At 38.1% G+C, this 18,397-nt stretch overlaps 3 protein-coding genes across 4 annotated transcripts; 1 reads left to right on the forward strand and 2 right to left on the reverse strand.

The window, feature by feature from the left end:
• Window positions 1–66: 66 nt before the first annotated feature.
• LOC128262295 (zinc finger protein ZFP2-like) lies at window positions 67–2,710 on the reverse strand. The gene is made up of 2 exons (XM_052996467.1): window positions 2,339–2,710; window positions 67–2,267 (listed from the first exon to the last, which is right to left on the reverse strand). The coding sequence occupies exon 2, from the start codon at window positions 2,261–2,263 to the stop codon at window positions 308–310; it is 1,956 nt and encodes a 651-aa protein (XP_052852427.1). The 5' UTR covers window positions 2,264–2,267; window positions 2,339–2,710; the 3' UTR covers window positions 67–307.
• Window positions 2,711–2,832: 122 nt separating this feature from the next.
• LOC128262311 (uncharacterized) lies at window positions 2,833–16,810 on the reverse strand. 2 transcript variants are annotated; one of them, XM_052996486.1, is made up of 2 exons: window positions 16,807–16,810; window positions 2,833–4,318 (listed from the first exon to the last, which is right to left on the reverse strand). In XM_052996486.1, the coding sequence occupies exon 2, from the start codon at window positions 4,220–4,222 to the stop codon at window positions 4,052–4,054; it is 171 nt and encodes a 56-aa protein (XP_052852446.1). In that variant the 5' UTR covers window positions 4,223–4,318; window positions 16,807–16,810; the 3' UTR covers window positions 2,833–4,051. The 2 variants fall into 2 exon arrangements, with proteins under 2 accessions (XP_052852446.1, XP_052852445.1); XM_052996485.1 differs by lacking the exon at window positions 16,807–16,810 and adding an exon at window positions 14,246–14,695.
• Window positions 14,583–18,207, forward strand: LOC128262310 (cytochrome c-1). Its single transcript, XM_052996484.1, has 2 exons — window positions 14,583–14,724; window positions 17,720–18,207. The coding sequence occupies exon 2, from the start codon at window positions 17,729–17,731 to the stop codon at window positions 18,044–18,046; it is 318 nt and encodes a 105-aa protein (XP_052852444.1). The 5' UTR covers window positions 14,583–14,724; window positions 17,720–17,728; the 3' UTR covers window positions 18,047–18,207.
• The last annotated feature ends 190 nt before the right edge of the window (window positions 18,208–18,397 follow it).

Here is an 18,397-nt window from a genome sequence, read left to right on the forward strand (position 1 = left end):
ATAAAAATAAAAACACGTACATATATATTTACTTAAGCAAATATGACTTAAATACTCGATAGCTTTTCTTAACATTATTATTTTTTAGGTAATTATTTTGTATCTCCGGTACACTTTATTTCGACTGCAAATAATTCCCCAAATAGATGCGCGTATAAATGAGTAGACATTAATGTATGTATAATATTACATTTGAAAAAGCACTCGTTTGACAGGATGCAATATAAATAGAAAAAATAATCATAACCCTCCATGATTACAAATTATATGAAAGATTGCATTTAAACGATCTCTACCCAGTGTGAGTTTAAATGTGTTTCTTTAGATAGGCGTAGTCCGCGAATGATTTTTCGTCCGTGTGAGTCTGCATGTGCTGGTTGAGAAGGGTTCTTTGCTTAAAACATTTTTGGCAGGTGGTACACTGATAAGGCTGTTCCCCTGTGTGAGCACGGATGTGCACCTTAATAGAGGTTAAATCCAGAAAAGACTTTGGACAATAATCGCATTTATAGGGCCTTTCCCCCGTGTGAGTTCGGATATGTCGCTTAAGTTCGGTTGATTGTTTGTAACACTTCTGGCAGTCGGGACACTTAAACGGCCTTTCGCCTGTGTGAATACGGGTATGCACCTTAAGATGATCGCTAGCCATAAAAGACTTCGAACAATATTCACATTTAAACGGTCTTTCCCCCGTGTGAGTCCGAATGTGTCGTGTCAGATAGAATTTTTGTACATAACTCTTTGGGCAATAGAAGCACTTAAATGGAAGATTTTTTATTTTGTCGACCTTGGGAGAAGTTCTGCTAATATCCGGTGACTGTGCACAAGACTTCGTCGGGCGCTTCCTTGTGTGAATCATTATGTGCGCCCTTTGAGACGAGAGATCCTTGAAAGCACTTGGGCAATGATCACATTTATACGGACGTTCGCCGGTGTGCGTGCGTATGTGCACCTTAAGGGAAGTGGCATGCTTAAAAGACTTTGAGCATTGGTAACATTTAAACGGCCATTCATCCCTGTGTATTCGCAGGTGATGACTGAGTTGTGAATGACTCATAAAATACGTTGGGCAGAGGCGACACTTAAACGGCCTTTCGCCACTATGAGTCCTGGTGTGCACCACCAGAGAGCACTTCACCGTAAAAGCCTTGGGGCAATGCGAACATTTGAACGGTCGTTCCTTCGTGTGGGTCCGCAAATGTTGCTTCAAAGCTGATGGTTTCGGAAAAGTCTTCGAACAGTATGTGCAGTTATGCGTTCGCTTGTTCGTAGGAGGTGCTTCATACTTCTTAAAGGACTCAGGGTGAGATTTTAAAATGTGTCGATTAAGAATAGTTCCACTTATATAAGCCGTCGGACAGTGGTCACATTTAAACGGCCGCTCCCCTGTGTGCCACCTGGTGTGGACTTTAAGGTCCCAACCTCTGGCGTAAGATTTCGGACACTGAGAACACTGGTAAGGTTGCTCACCGTTGTGTCTACAAAGATGCACTTTTAAAGTCCATCTGCGTGTGAAGGTCTTTGGACAATGGGGACAACTATAAGGGCGTTTATCATTACTAGGATCCTTATCATTAATGTCACTCTGATTACTGGCACTGGCATCAACGTTATTTTCAGTTCCTTGAGTATGGCAATCTGATTGATCAATTTTCCATGTCAAAATATCTACATCCTCTTGAATATAGCAATCGGATTCATCAGTGTCACTCACTGATATCTCATTGATTTCATTCTCTTGAATATATCGATTGAATAGGTTAGTTTGACCAACTGATACCTCGCTGACATCAGTTTCACCAATTAAGACTGATTGATTAGATTCGCTTACTGAAATCTTACTGATTTCATCCTCTGACAAGTCCAATTTTATTTGTTCGCTAATTGGTTGGTTGGTCTTGTCTTCTTTTGATGCACGGCCTTTGAATATCTCTTCCTTTTCTTGGTAACCAAAATTTTGGATAGATATTGATCTTTCACTGCCACATTCTGATACTTGGCAGAGTGCTTCGCCCGGTGACGTCTCCACTTTCATAACTTGACATAAGAATTTGTGTTCAGTCTCTTGAATCTTAAATGCATTTTGCGCATCTTCCAAGCAAGTGGGGCATATGGTTTCAGGAAGTGAGTCGCCTTTCTCAACTTGGTAGCCGGACCACTGAGCGATCATATCCGAAATAGGGGCTCCAAATTCTTGCGTCCCTTCGAATATGTTGACCATGTTATCGTGGTTCCCCAGGCAAACTCGACACATGTTCTCCATTGTTCTGAAAGCGAGTAAGCCGTACTTTAGTAAACATTTAATAATAATGAAAAACCCAAACTCTCGGTTGTTTACCTGATTTGTCTTTCGGCTACCACGCTACTTGTAACTGGTGTCCAAATCCTTTAAATGGTCTTGCAAAAGAAGCTGAAGGAACGCGCACTTGTCCATGGAATTTTTGTCTTTCAAGACGTTTAATAGATAACAATTGCCAACTATTTATCGGATTGTTTATTTACATCTCAACATTTTATGCAGATTTCAAGTACTGTAAACACCCTATGCTACCAACATCTCAACATTTTATCGAAGTACTCTACATACCCTGTGCTGTAAATTGAACATATGTTCACTTATCGAATTGCTATCGATAAAGGAGATGATTCAAAATTAAAACCGCGACAATTTAAAGAAAGTGCCCTTGTGATATTAATAAGGCAAAACTAACAGAAATTTCTTTCAAAAGGAATGGTAATAACTTATTACTTTTATTTAAAATCAAAATACCAGATTTAATCCATGAGTTTGGTGGCCAGTATATTCCATAAAATTAAATTAAAACACAATCGTTTAGTTTTATTGCATTGAACACTCAACAGCTTAAAGATTTTATTTATTGATCGATATCGATTTATTGCATTTTCCCAGCATTTATCTGCTGCGGTGATAATGTTATTTGTTTTTGGCTTTTACCGTAATTACCGTTATGTTGTTCATATTGCAGGGTGTCATTCTGGCTTACTAACTATTTAATAAGTAAAATTGAATTTCGAAAATCTCTGATAACAGTATTTGTTATTTGTTGTTGTAGTTATTCCATTGTTATTTTTGTTATTACTTTCTGAGGTTGTTCAGAAACTAAGAGACTTTTTTCGCTATTGTGTTTTTGCATTGCTAATTTGTTAACAACAAATAGCTGTCGTTTGGCAACTTCTTTGGGTTAAATGCACTTCTCATATTGCTGGGCTTGGATAACTACTGTGAATGAGTGTTAATATTTATGAGTTTTTCAGTATTGGATAAGCGCATTTGCATAGACACTCCGATTCGAGTTTGATGTGTAAATATATTCCTCTACATGTATACATTGTATTGTTATTGTTAGTACTGCATTTGCTTGCTTCTTTAGTTAATATATTTATCTATTTAATAGCCTGCATAAACGTTTTTCTTGATGTTAGCTATTTTATTTGTTTGTGACACGCAAAACAGTGTTGTAATTACAAAAATATACCTCATGTTGTAGTCGGCTGTTCTCGAAACTTAAGCACTAATAAACCCGAATAAACGCAATAAGTGGATTATGAATTTTATATTTATTTGCTTGTAGTTTGCAATTTGTAAGTGTCTCATTTTCTTCTCACTTATTACAATACAAAAGGTACGAAAGGCGCGAGAAATTCCGTTGATACGGAATTTACACTAAAAATTGACTTAATTGTGAAGAGCTAACTGAAAGAAAGTTGTTTAGATTTCCCAAAAAGGAACTTAAAATAAAAATTGTTTTCCTTGGGGTGGATATAATTTGCTTTTCAGCTTAAACTTAATATGGTATTTCTGATTGGAGTTGTGTCCTTCCTTACTCATTTTGTAATACTTATTCTCTACATTGCTGGAAAAAGTTAAGGTGACAATAGGTTGGTGTTTCTGTTGTTGTTTCTGTTGGTGTCTCTTTATATATAGGAAAACTTGACAGAAAAGCTAGTTCGAGTATCTGTAATATGCATTTCTCTTAAAATTTTTGGGGAAGGAGCTCGTGGGGGATCTCGATCTTATAGACTAGCTCCGTTACTCGGCGCGGCAGAGCAGCGAGGCGAAACGGAATAGACGCATCCAGCTAAAGAGCTTCGACTCCAGGATGTTCTCCTCCGCCGTCGAGGTGGTCATCGAGACCCGCGACGTGTTGGAGGACTTGCTGCTCCTCTTCTGCTGCATAATCCTGGGCGAGCTCATCTTCATTATCGAGTAAGTCGTCTTGGCGGCTTCTGGTTGCACACGCCACAAAAGTGGACGTGGGCTACGGGTCACAGGAGTGAAAAAAACGAAACGCACAGGCTGCAAGGAGAACAGAGAAGGCAGAAATAGAAGGGGGATTAGTCAAGTGCTATTAAAAGTGGCAAGTCGATGGTTCAGATCCTCAAGTATCATTCTCTGTCAAGTAGCTGCCGTGACATTTGAGCGGCAGCCATCAAATCCCCGAAATCCCCTGCGATAAGCTGACTGGTTGCAAATTGAAGGATGATGCTGAAGGACGGCAGGATTTCTTTTGTGTGAGTTCCATTCAATTTTTACCACCGAATCAAATCAACAAGCTTTGTAAGAGAATTGCTTTTATGGCTTATTTGTGAAACCTTTGGAATTTGTATTTAATTTATAAATGTACCTATAAGAAGTCCTCAGCAAAATTTTAATCAATTGGGTTTTAATTGATTAAGTAAAAATATAAATTATTCGGCCGCAATCAGCCAACACCTAATGATATTTTTACGGGCTCAATAAATACGACTTTCACTACTCCTACTTATAGTTATACAAAATAATCAATGAAACGGTACCCTACAACGAAAACTAGTTTTTTTAATAACGTCTCTGCTCAGCTCTAATCGAAATGCTCCATTGGCTCCACACACACCCAGAGCAAAGAGGTACAACGAAACACAACCCACCCATCCAAAACTGATGACCTTGCCCATATCCACTGAAGTATATTTATATATACGAGTGGTATGCCCAAAAAGAGGCCCAAATCGAAACGCTGCATGCTCCAGTTTTTCCAGATCTGGCTAAAGCCAGACATCAGAGAGCGTTTCAATGACAAAACGCAACGCTTCGTTACGGATAATAAAAGAAAAAAACATACTAATCGGCATTGTACAATGACTTTGTGTAGACACACACAAGAACTGAGAATTGATGTTTGCTTTAATTGGACAAAATCCTGTTTCTGTCCATGGAAAGAGATTACACATATTTTCAAAGAGAAAGATTGTGTGTTCTACGTCATTGGTAATTATGCAATGTGCAATCTATTCCCCGTCCACATTTCCACATTTCCTCCCACCGCCTTTGGGCAGCAAATTAATTTCAATTCTCAGTCAAGTTTTACAATCCCGACGCTTTTTTGTCTATGTCAACATCTATGGCGACAGTCCAAAAGTGCAGTCCGCTCATAAAACATTTCCATATATCAGGCAGCAACAGCGGAGGAGACAATAAAAAAAGATACGACAGCAGCTTGTCGCGTCCACGCGACACATAAAAATATTGTTTTGTTTTTTCCTTTCGTATTTTGGGGATCGCTTTTCCTTTTAGCTTCTTGATAAATATTTTTCCACTTTGTATGTTTTGTAAGCAATCTTGTCACTGCTCAAAATACGCCTGCGCATTTACTTGGCTCATTATAATGCTGAGATCATGCAGATAGCTGGGGCACCGAACATTTAGCAGTACAGTGGGTAATGTAGGAAAAATATTACTTAATTTCTATTTACAGAAACTTACGTTCCCTTACTTCGAAATAATAAAATGGGTAACCTAGTTCAAATTTTAAAAGCCAAATGCAAAACATATGGCACCCTGGACTAAAAAGTCTTAAGATACATAAACACATAAATGTTTAGTATGATATTTAATTACTGCCAAAAAGTTCGGTACATTTATTTGGAATAAAAAAAAACACAAAGACATTTATATTAAAAAATGCAATCATTAATTTTGACTCTACATTTAAGACTACATCAACCTATTCCTAAAAGAAATTCCATTTTTTTAAATGAGACGATATCGGGTCAATAAATTTTCAATAATACATAGTAATTATGGCCAAGATTAATTTTGGAAAATTCCACAGTGTCAATAATAGAAAGGCAGCCAAGAGTATAACGAATTTGGATTCCGCTTATCTCAGTTCGCCTGAAAATTAAAAAATTTCCTCCCCGTCCCCCTCTTTGACTTCATATTCACCTCCGCCTCTGCATGGTTTCCTTTTCTTCTTCTTAGCTTTGACATAAACATTTCGGGAATGGGAAATATTTTCTGTTTTCGTTTTAATCTTTGTGATACTACGAGTGCAGCTGCTGTGTTGTCAGTTAGAGAGGGATGGGGCGATTGATCGTGCTGGTGTGGGCGTTTTAAAGCTAACGGGCCAACACGATACTCGCCCACATGTATATGGAATTCCAAACCCCCTACCCAAACACCCTCCTTCAAAGTCTTTTTCTATTTCACAACTCGTGCGACACTTTTTTACCTTCCCAAAGAGTATTTGAATTTTTTCAAAAATCTTTACCGTTTTTCTAATTTTTTTTAGAAGAACAACCTTATTTTTTATAGCTATGTAAATATATATAATTACTTAAATATGTGCAATAATCTAGTCTAGTTTTTAGTTATTCTACAATAACTGCCATCTTTTTTAATCTCATAAAACAACAAGGGTATTCTAAGCTTTACTACCCAAAATTAGCATATTATTCTTGGTAATTTAGTGTTTGCTTCAGCGCATTGTGTCATGTGCCAACTAATGATTGAACTTTTCCACCCGACCATCGCTCACTGAGTATATCTCTATCTCTTTTTTCCCTTCGATGACGATTTCAAGGCATTTGTTTTATTGGGACCTCCATTCACCATCCGCTGGCACCGCGGGGCGTATGCGTGATGTTTTTATTGCCGTTAAATTAACCGAATGCCCAGTCGTATTAAAGGGGGGGAAAGTGGAGAAATGGGTGCGAACATGCAATACTTTAGATTTGGTATATCCACCAATATTTGTGGGTTTCGTGTCTGCCCCTCGGGTCATGTATTTCAATATCCTGGGCGCCAGGTCTTGTGAAATTTATGAGTGCCGAGTGTTTGAAATCGAATATCTTTGATGACGACGCTGTCTTTTGGGTAATTTGTGGCCTATCATTCTGTTCGCTGAAGTTTTATCACCCACACAGACGGCTTGACATATTTTAGGGCCTATAATGGCCAAATAACAGCTAATAATCCGGGAAACATCTTGATAGAACTGCTCAGATTTCCCCCTTGCCTTGGTTTCATTCTTTTATTTTTACCCCTACACTTTGCTGTTAGCTTACAAATATTATGCATTTTCCTCCTCAATTTTTGTCGCCGTTGATTTATGTAATTTTTTACTTTTTCTATATTTCTCGCTTGTCACCCGGCTCACATTGACCCACTTGGCGCATGCTGTGCAATACTAGCAGCTAAACAACAGAACGACTGGCAACAAACGGCAACTGCAGTTTGAGCTTGTGCCAAATTCAATTATCAATTTGTGCCTTTCATGCATTTTACATTTCAACTCGTTTTTCCCTTCTGCTCTCGTCCCAAAAGTGGCAGTTGGAAAAAGTTGGAGGGAGTGCTAGGTACAGTTGGCATTTGGAGGGACATGACAGCTAAGTCTGAAATGCCGTTGATAAGACTAGTTAACCTAATTTCGTAATTTGGGTAAACAGAATTGTGATTGACATTTATAGGGACTGGTTACAAAAGGGAATATTTCGAAGTTTGAAACTTTTGGTTTAGAGAGGCAGTCAAAAACAGAAAATCGCGATTGTTGACTCGATAATCTCAACTGAAATATAAATTTATTCTTATTTGCAATTTTAGTTAAGAATTTCATATCATAGCTAACAGTTTTTGAAATTTCCTTCATTAGTAACTCTGTTTGACCCACTTTCCGTTCACTTATCGTTATTAGAACCCTGTTATATTTAGCATTTTCCTGATAATTTCAAGATACTTCCTCTGAATGAAAATTGCTTGCTAACTTCCTCTACTTTAACCTACTACTTTCATTGTTCTCCTATCGTTATTATTATTACAGCCACTGTCGCTTACCGCTATCTGCTGTCATGTCACTGACTGTCTCTGGCGGCTTCAATTGCATTTCAAATGAATGTCTCTCGACTGGCAGTGCGTTCCCTGTGGAACCGAGAATTGAAACTGGTAAACTAGGGGCCTAACTTGGTGTTGTTATCAAGCGCGTGCCACTTCAGCGCTTCGCTGACTGACACAACCGCAGATGCCACAACAAACAGCGACCCACTGCCCCGCCCACCTAGAGCCACAGCCGCCCCTACGCCCACTTTGACATCCGTCTTTATGAGGTTTTAATATCACTTGCAAAGTGGCATATATACTACACATAAAATAATATACATTATCGATTTGAAGATTGCAAATTGGTTGAAGGATCGAATTGATGAATATTAAATAAACAGTTTTGTAAGATCAACTGATGGCAAAGATAAAATAAACTAATAACAGAACAAGTGAACTTACTTAAGTTGTAGACAAAAGTGTACCACTTATTCCTTATGATTTATAATTAAAACTTCAATGAAAAAGAGTCTCTTTTCTCACAGTGCAGGCAATTGCTATGGATGCTACTATGGTAATTCTTAAACTGAGCGAAATTGAGACGCCGATAGAGGGGTCTAGACTGTAGGGTAAGAGCGTCAGATCTTTGTAAATAGATAACGATATCTAATTGGGTCAGACCGTACTTTAATACGCATATAACGCTTGATTGTAAGCCGTTCGATTGATTCAATGAGGCTTAAGTTAAAGACCTTGAGACCTCCCTCTTTAATTTTTTAGCAGTATTACATGACAAAATCTTAGACAGATCCATACGCTTCTTTTCATTTGGGTGCGCCGTGATCTCACCAAACTACAAACTACAAACAACAAACAAATGACATCACATGATCGCAAGTCAAGTTGGGACCCGTTCAACTTGAGGCGGCAATTAGAAGGCAACGTTCAAGAGATATACGTATAAATCATAAATATTAACAACGCACACAGACTCGTCGATAATAGGAGTTCAAAAGGCAAAGATACACACTAAAGAAGATGGGAAAAACCTGAATAAATATTTATAAGAATGCTAATTCCCGATTGCAGTGCCTGCAGTAACCGTAAGGTGAGAAAACGAAGCTGGGGAGAAGAGAGTAGCCAGCAGATGCATTGTCTTTTGGCCCAGAACAGCAGTCAAGCAGCGCGGGGTTTCGAGTCCGAGGGCTATGTTTATTGGGAGGAGGAGGAGGAAAAACCGCAAAAAAGGCGGCAAGTGCCCTAGGTTTTCCATCCCCCTTTTTCCCTGCAACTGCGACATTGTAACAGTCTAGTTAACTTGCAACTTACAAGCAAATGTATATATCTACAGCTTACTTTACAATGCCCCCCCCATTTCTGTTGGTTATTTCGCTGTCCCTCATCTCTTTTCACCTCCTGTCCTGTGTTTACTGACTTTCGAAACGTGTTGTCATGTAAATTAACCAACAAAATAGAAAAAAGAAAAACTGCCATGTTGCGGGTTAGTTGAGGAATACGAGCTACATGCAGCTATGCTGCAAGTATCTTTCAGATACACAGAACAAACACACGGGGGAACGGGAGACAGCGGTAGTGGGAGACGTGGACAGCGAGGTAGCCTCCCCAGTCTGAGAAAGACAAATATAATTGACAATGGAGAACAGCTGGAATGAGTTGCAAACATCACAGACAATGCCGTTTAAATGGAAAATTGTTAGACGTCACAGGCCAGCACAAGAAACAACCTAATCAGCCTGAAGACCAGTTGTCAGCTGCTAAGGGAAAACTTTAGCAGGGAAAACTTAACGCTCAGCCTCACAAAATCCTTTCAAATGGCAAACAATTAAGCTGGCCCAATACCTATATTCATTAACTGTTGATGCTTAAATTTTATTTAAAATTTATTTTTTTTACAATTTACTATGAACATTAAAATCAATTTTTTATAAAAGTTTTTCTACTCAAATTTGAAGGAGAAAAAATACTACTTTTTTCTGAGATCGCTTCGGCATAGTTTTTTATTCAGACATACAGAGAAGAAACGCTATCGTCTAGACTCTTAAAACAACTAATAAACCAGCCACTGACCCATTGCGAAATCGCTCCTTAATATTTTTTTATTCCGCTATTCGGCGATAGCAAAAACATTCCCAAGACAGATAAATACATTTTCAAACAGGCCATTACGTGGAGTGCGAAGATCCAAGGGGTGCCAATGTGCAATATCCCTGATGGCCAACGATGACCATATCCACTTCCTGTTCTTTTGGCACGGCTATTACGTATACGCCACGTAGTCAATACAAATGCAAATATTATACCATTATTGCGTATGAAATGCCAACGTAAACAATAATAAACATCAAGACGAAGGCGAAGGAAAAGCCAATAAACAATAAGACAAATGCGGCCGGCCACCCAAAAATAACGTTGAAGCAAGAAAAGAAACTGGGTATCCGAAGTTCAAAGTTGGTCAAAAGAAATTGCGCGGTCAGCTTAGCAGTCGCAGTCGGCGCTGCTCATTAGCTAAAACCAAAGTCCCATTGTGACCAGCTCGTTAAGTTGGATGGGGGAAATCGGTGGGGGGAAAAGGGGGAGTGGAACTGAAGCATGGTTTTATGGCCGAACTAACCTCTTACATGATGATGGGAAAATATTCATGCTTGAGCCTGATAAGAAATGCGGCTCACATTGAACCCCAGCGTTGAACCAAAGCACACAGTTGTGGAAAAACACAAATAGACAGAGCGAGATCATTTAATGGCTCGTTAAATGGTTTTAAATAAATTAATTAGCTTAAAAATGAAGCAACGGAAAAGGTCCCAATGAAATTTAAATGAAGGAAAACGAAAATTGAGTAAATAAAAAACAAATTAAACTTAGATGTTGAAAATAACACATTAAATTTCAATTGCAATCGACTTCAAGGGCGTATGTACATATTTATTTACATTTTAGTAAATGCAAATGGACTGAGAAATTAAAAGATTTATACACCTTAAAACCATTATGGTATCTGGTATCTTTATGCGTTTGATGGTATATGCTTAATGTAAATAAAAATAACACTAATCGATTGAGGAATCGAAAGATTTATGAATACATAATATAACTTAATTATCAAATCTCAAAATTATTACTCATTACTAATGAATTAATGTACCTTTTGAGTTAGTATCTCACAGTTGAAACTATTTTCTTAAAACTTCCGTTTTCGACATCAAAGTTGGTTTCGGCCAAGAATTTCCAATTAAGTCAAAGACCACACACCATCATCAAAAGTTTTACCAAACCTACATTGCCCTACTTTCCGATGACTTTAAAAGTTTCAGTGCTGACCAAAGTAATTCAATTTCCAGTGAGTTTTCTAGCTTAACGTTGGTTTTTCAATCTCAAGTACCTTCAATCGTGGCCAATGCATAATTCAGAACACTTATTCGAGGGGCCACAGAATAAACAAAGATGACGCTGTGAAAATGTTGGAGACCACACACACTCACGTTGCAGGGAGAATTGATAGGGGTTTGACCCCAACTTTTTGCATACGGAATCAACCTTTTTGTGACCTTTTCGCTGCTAGCTTAAGAATCAGCCCATCGATTTTCGATTAAATCTAACTGACATGATGGGCCACGCCCACTCCCAACCAGCCTGTCTGTCTGTTTATCCTGTCAAGTTTAAGTTCCTTCTTTTGGCTGCTCAGTTTCACTGACCATTTTCAATTTCCATTTGACACGCTTTTGAAATTTCAGCAAGTCCTGCCCCTTGATTTTGCCTGGTTCTCTGCGTAAATTGTTGTACATAATTTATGCCATTCATCGTTGGCGGCTTATTTTTTTGTTTTTGGTTGGCGAAATTGTTTTGTAGCTCATTTTAAGCCCCAGACTGATGCTATGTCATTAATTTCCAGCTAATCTCAATCAGTCAAACGCTGCGAGCAAAATTCACTTGGGATAAACCGTGCTAAACATTCCCATCCATAAGCCAGCTGTAAACTTTTATCGGGATTTGAGTGACAGGGCTCATTTTGGGTTTTTGGGCATTTCCGCTCTTGGGTAATTGAATTTTACAGATGAAATTGGAAAATGAACAATTAAATGGTTAATTGGAATTGGCTTAATTAGGTTAGCAAAAGCTTTTTGGTTGGATTTATTATATCCGGACGATCGAAGTAATCACCAACAACCTAAGCAGGTGTTTTTTCATAAATGCATTTTATTTAATATTTTCACCATTTCATAATACAAAAAGAACATCTGAGTCATATATCAAAATTGTATTGTAATAAACCAAAATCATTTTCATTTCTATTTAATTTACAGCATTTTTAAGTAAGACAATTCATTTCATTCAGAATGCTTATAGTTTTCAGCTGGCCCGTAATTTCTTATGTCATTATTTGCATTTGTGTATTCCTCGTTAAAAAATGCACTTAGTGAGAAGTTGGTGGAGTAGTTAGGTAGTGTTTTCTTTACTTATCTGGCAAACACTTCATGTCCGCCCCCCAAACTTAATTTTCTCTCCCCCTGGAAAAATTCATGCATGTTTGTAATCTTCTTTGTTGTTTTGGTTTCCCTTCATATTGATTTCCTTTTTTTGTGTTGGCTTCCCAGAGTTTTCCAGTGTTATAAATGGAATACAAACGTCACAAAGTTTGATAAGTTTTTTTGGGTTTCTGGGGTGGCATGCCCCATATGTTGGTTATAGTTTCGGTTGAGGGACACCAAGTGCACTTAACGATATGATAAGAAATGAACGACCAACAGAACTGGCTGACCCACATAGGGAATCGGATAGCTGATATAGTGTCGATGAGTTATGTACTCATTGTATACACATTTTGTGGGCAACAGTGAATGCTGAATTAAATGGCCAAGTGTTCAATTGGTGGCATTAAAGTTGGCTCATTACACTAAATGGGTTCATGTGCTTCACACGATGAATATTAATCATTAACTTTTATGTCTCTGCCAGCAGGACAAAGCAAATTAATTAAATTATAGCAATTCCTCAACATTTATGCTGTAATTGATGTTGGGGCTCCTCCATGTGAACTAGCTGCGAGCTGCGGCTCATAACAAAAGGCCACACCGCACATACAGTACAGCTCATTGGCCTATATAAAATGCCAGTGCCATGCCAAGGCATAAACAAAAGGCAGAAATGATTAATAAACTGAAGCCAAAAAGGGGGCGGTGCAGCTCAGCTGGTGTGTGGAATACAGATGAAGTGACATAATTGAAAACTGGAGGTGGGGCCGAAGAAGCCTTTGAGAACTTTTTGTGTGAACTTATTCGTCCCGTACATGGGGCAAAAGTAATCAACTGCCACCAGAAAAAGGAACGAGCCAATTCTTTATGACAAGCAAACAGAAAAAAGTTTAAAAGGTTCATTTAGCATGAGAGCCACTTTTTAAGTTCTCAAAGCTTATGTTTAATCAATAGGATGGAAAACTGCGGGCTAACTTTTACTTTAAAAGGTCCTCCAATGTCGATTAAGTTCAATCGACAAGGTTCAAATTCCATTGAAAATACTTTTCGTTGGTATCGGTAAGAGTATTGGTATTAAGAGTCTTACAGAATTTTTTTCCTATAAAAATTTTGCATTCAGATAATTATATTTTTGACTGGCCGTATCTTCATTCCAAATAAATATATACAAAAATTTCAACCCCAAGCAAACCAATTTCCCATCTAAGGCGTAAATAAAGAAATAGATTTTCCTCTTAAGTTGAGGTCCTCTTTAGATGTCCTTCGCCGATAAAAAAAATCGAGACCCTTTTAGGATAATCTGGTTTTTGCAGGAAATACACAAGTCGCAAAGCTCTCGTTCATATCGGAATTTATAGGGGAAGCGGCATGGAACCCATGATGGAAATGAGAACGGGGCAGCCATAAAACCAAATGAAAAACGAGTTGAGATTTACGCTTGAAAGGTAACACCCAAATGAAAAAAAGAAAACTTTTAGGCGTGATTACGTAAAATGCGTAAAATGAACGAACGAGCGAGGGAGAGTCGTCGATGAGAAAGAGAGAATCGTAGGAACCACTTGACGCATTTCAAGGACACGTGCAGCCTTCACAAGGACGCACGCAGCATTAAAGAGTGGCGCGTTACACAACACTGTAAGTAAAAGTAAAACAAACTTACCGTTATTGCAAGTTGGCAGCTCCTTTCCTCGTGGCTGCCTATTAGTTTTTTGTTCCTTTCTTTATTCAGCTAAGTTGGCCCTGGCTGAAATGCTGTAAACAGTTTTGGCAGTAATCAAAGCACAGATACTTTTCGAGGTTGACAAGCAGTTAACAAATTTTCCGTTCTTGCCCAATCTTGTTGTTTTAAGGGATTTTTTAATTCAACAAAATTGTACGATTTGTGTTTCCTTCACGGACGTAAAGCGCGTATTATTCGATCGGTACAACGGTAGAAGTAATCGGGAGCCAAGAGATACGAACGCCGCGAACTCAGCTGATTGAATGAAAACGGAAAACGCCAAGCGGAGCAGCAGCCCCATTCGCCCCAAAGTAGCGCTCTTTAGCAGAGCGAGAGAGAGAGAGAGACAGTGCTCCAAATAGTGGGAGGCACAGCAACAAGCAGGGAAAGAGCGAGAGCAAAAGAGACTCGTCCAGCAGGTAAGCTTGTTGCATTGTTGGTGCCCCATACACAGCAATAAAATTGTTTTAAAATAATAGGAAGTTTGTCATTTTATGTTTCGTCTAATTTAAACATTGTTTAATGTTGACACATTACACATATTTTTAACTGTGAACCTAGTCACCAGTATTAATTTTTTTAAAATTTTATTAATATAATATATTGGGAAGTAAACAAATTTACCAAAACTTATCATCTAAAGTAAACTTAGATTAACATCACCCCTTTTTATGCAGCATTATATCGCTTTCTTTGACTGTGTCAAACCCATTGATGCAAAGACGTCAGCAGTGCAGTCGCGGCTAAGAACAGTTCTAAATTGCCCGAAACGAAGCGTTTTTAGCAATTTTTCATTCACATATTCACAGAGCAGCTCTCTCTTTCTCAGTGGGGCTGCTCTCTCCACTCTCTCTCTTGCCCCATGGCCTCTCTCAGCATAAATGCAAAACTGTTGTTGTTGTTGGGGCTTATGTAACTTTCGGGCATCCGCAGGCACAGAAAGCGTTGAAGGGCAGTCAGCGACCTCGTTCTAGAAAAGAAGCCATCTTTCCAGCCCCCCACCACCCCCTAAAAACAAAGCCCCCTAAAGAAGCAGCCACAGCAGTGAAAAGCGCGTAGTATAAACATGCTGTAAAATATACAGTATTACTTATATAACCCAAACCATTTTTATTTTGTACAATTGTCCAAAATAAATGCATGTAAAAACTTTAATATGTATATTAATCTAAGAATCCCAGGTTTTTAAGTGCTTTAAATAACTACCCATTTTCACTCGTAACTGTTTAAAAAATATTTACCATTTACTTTTTGACTCAAAATATTAAATTAAATAGTTTTAAAAAAAAAAAACCTTAATTTAAGGTATGCAACAATATTTTTAAACCAATATACATACATGTTTTTTTTGCAGCATAATGAAACTCACGTTAAAGAGGTACAACTGCGCAATCAAAAAGAAAGGGGAATGAAGAATAAATGTAGGGTTTTGCCATGCAGGGCAGGCAAACCAGAAATGTCTGCTTTTGGGGTTGTGAAGGTGGTTCTTTATGGTCATAGCTTTTGGGGTGTGGGGCTTGGCGGGAATATCAAAGTCATGCCAAATTGCGCAACAGCCAAAGCGTTGTTCTTGGTAACCCGCTGACCGAAGATTTAGGAAAGAGGTAGAAGGGAGCTAAGAAGCTAAACTCCAATTTCTGAAGTACTCGTACAAATTCTTATTAAATAACATGTAGTAGCCTTGCCATGGCTACAACATAAATAAGAAACTGAAGGTTATCGCCATTTTCCTGAATTTTGTAAGTTTTACGCTTAAAAAACTGAAACGGTCATACAAAATCAATTAATAAATAATAACGTTTAATTTGTCTTTAACTATGGATTTAATGAGTTCTTGCGGTTTATAATTTTCTTTTCACGAACTATGTAACTGTATCGTAGTTTTGTATTTTTGCATAGCAATATTAGCACTTACCTAGCAATATCCGCACCCACTTACCAATTCAATATCCCCATTCTGCTTGTCGTATCCCCTTTCGCTCGCAGACTATCCTTTGTGTCCTTTCACCTTTTTATAGACTTCCGCAGCAATAGATCTAGTTAACAATAATGCCCTCACTCCACTCCCTTCTCTCTGGGCATCCTTTTCGCACTACCACATTTTGCAGGGCCCGTTCAAGCGTAATTTAATTTTGCGCGCCATTTATTTATAGTAGCCAGGCAAAGGAACTCGAGGCAACAGCCAGGATAGTTTTGCCTGTGGGTAAATTATGGTTCCAGGGCAAATTAGGTTGGGTCACATGGACAGGATGGTCCGATGAGGATGTATGTAGATGGGAATGTGCTGGATACAGAGTTGATACACCTGATGCCAGCGAAGAGTTACCTGAAAAATGAAAATTAATTATGACATATAAAGTGCTTGTAATAGTTTAAAAATATTACATTGTTTAACATAATCAGAGGACAAAAATATAAAAATTTGTTAACGTCTACCATTACCACTAAAGTAGGAAATATCTCTAGATGTATGATTCAGAAATTATCATTCCCGTATGTACCGTTATATGCCCCTGGCTTCCTTTTGGCCTCTCTTTATTTAACTTCCTCTGTTTTGTTTTTCTGGTTTTGTTATGCGGTGGCATCTGTTTTTGCCACAAAAAAAAAAAAGAAACGAGGAGAGTGCGTAAAATGCGTTTTAATTGAAAGGAAATGTTCAAAGCACATGTGCAGCTGCTAGTGGGCAAGGGGGTAGGTTGGGGTAAAAGAGGGGGTGGCATGGAGGCCTGTGTCTGCTAATTGAATTACCTTTCGGTTGCTTTTCCCATTAGAAGTGCCGCCAAGTTCTAGAGCTGTTTGTTTGCTTTTCATTTAATACCCATTTTGATTCAATTTTAGTTTTTCTTATTTTTTTGACCCAATTTCACTTTGCTTTCGTGCATTTTCAGCTGTCTCCGTCTAACATTATGCAGCCAAGAGAGTAGCAAAGAGAGCCGCTTTCGCTCTTTTGCAGGTGGGGAGGACTTGAATTTTCAAACGATTTCTTTGCAGGACACTGAAGTCTTTATAAGTTTCTAAATATATATATATATATATATATATGTATATATATATGCATGTACAGTGCACAAAAAAGTTTTCGAACATTTTTTATAAAGTTTCAGTGCAAAGTGTACTTATATTTTTAAAAAGCCTAATATTGTAATTTGGTTTTCATTTTTTCTTAATCAATATTATAACGTAATTAAAATTAAAATGTTTTTGCAATAGCTTTAATTTAAGCTTTGTCAGGATCGATTTTTAATATGGAACTTGTTTTGGGTAAAAACGTATAACAAATTTTGATTTTGGAATGTATTTAACATAGTTGTTTTCCAAAAAAATTTTAACGTCTTAATTCTTTTTTATTATGGAACTTGTTTAACTATTTGAATTCACAATATAATAGAGCCCCTTTTTTTTCTCACCTCACAGGCTTCAAGAATGGATGCTGGTGATGCGGAGAACGGCAAGAAGATCTTCGTGCAGAAGTGCGCCCAGTGCCACACTTACGAGGTGGGTGGCAAGCACAAGGTTGGCCCGAATCTGGGTGGAATCGTGGGTCGCAAGAGCGGCACTGCGCCTGGCTACAAGTACACGGAAGCCAATATGAAAAGGGCCGTTTCCTGGACGGAGGGAAATCTGGACGAGTACCTAAAAGACCCAAAGAAGTACATCCCCGGCACAAAGATGGTTTTCGCCGGTCTCAAAAAAGCTGAAGATCGGGCCGATTTGATCGCCTTCCTGAAGACAAACAAGTAAAAGAAAAACTCCTGCAAAACAACAAGATCGGCAACCATAACATCAGGAAGACGGCACTAAAAAAATTTGACCTTACAATTGCAACATTTACTGATAATCACATTAATCTTTAATTGGAAGCAACATACGCCCAATAATACTTTAAAAAGGTTTACATCTACTTTTGTCAATTAAAGTTGAGCAAAGTAATAAGTTTTCTTTAATTTTAATTGCGCGCCCAGCAGGGTTGCATGTGCGTGATATATCACTTAGCTTTTGCCAAATATGTTTTAAATCCGCTATTTTTGTAAACTATTATTATTTTACACAAATGCTTTAATTGTGGCTTAACTTAGTGCGTACAAAGAGGTT

The sequence above is a fragment of the Drosophila gunungcola genome, unplaced genomic scaffold (assembly GCF_025200985.1).
Source record: "Drosophila gunungcola strain Sukarami unplaced genomic scaffold, Dgunungcola_SK_2 000001F, whole genome shotgun sequence".
NCBI lineage: Eukaryota > Metazoa > Arthropoda > Insecta > Diptera > Drosophilidae > Drosophila > Drosophila gunungcola.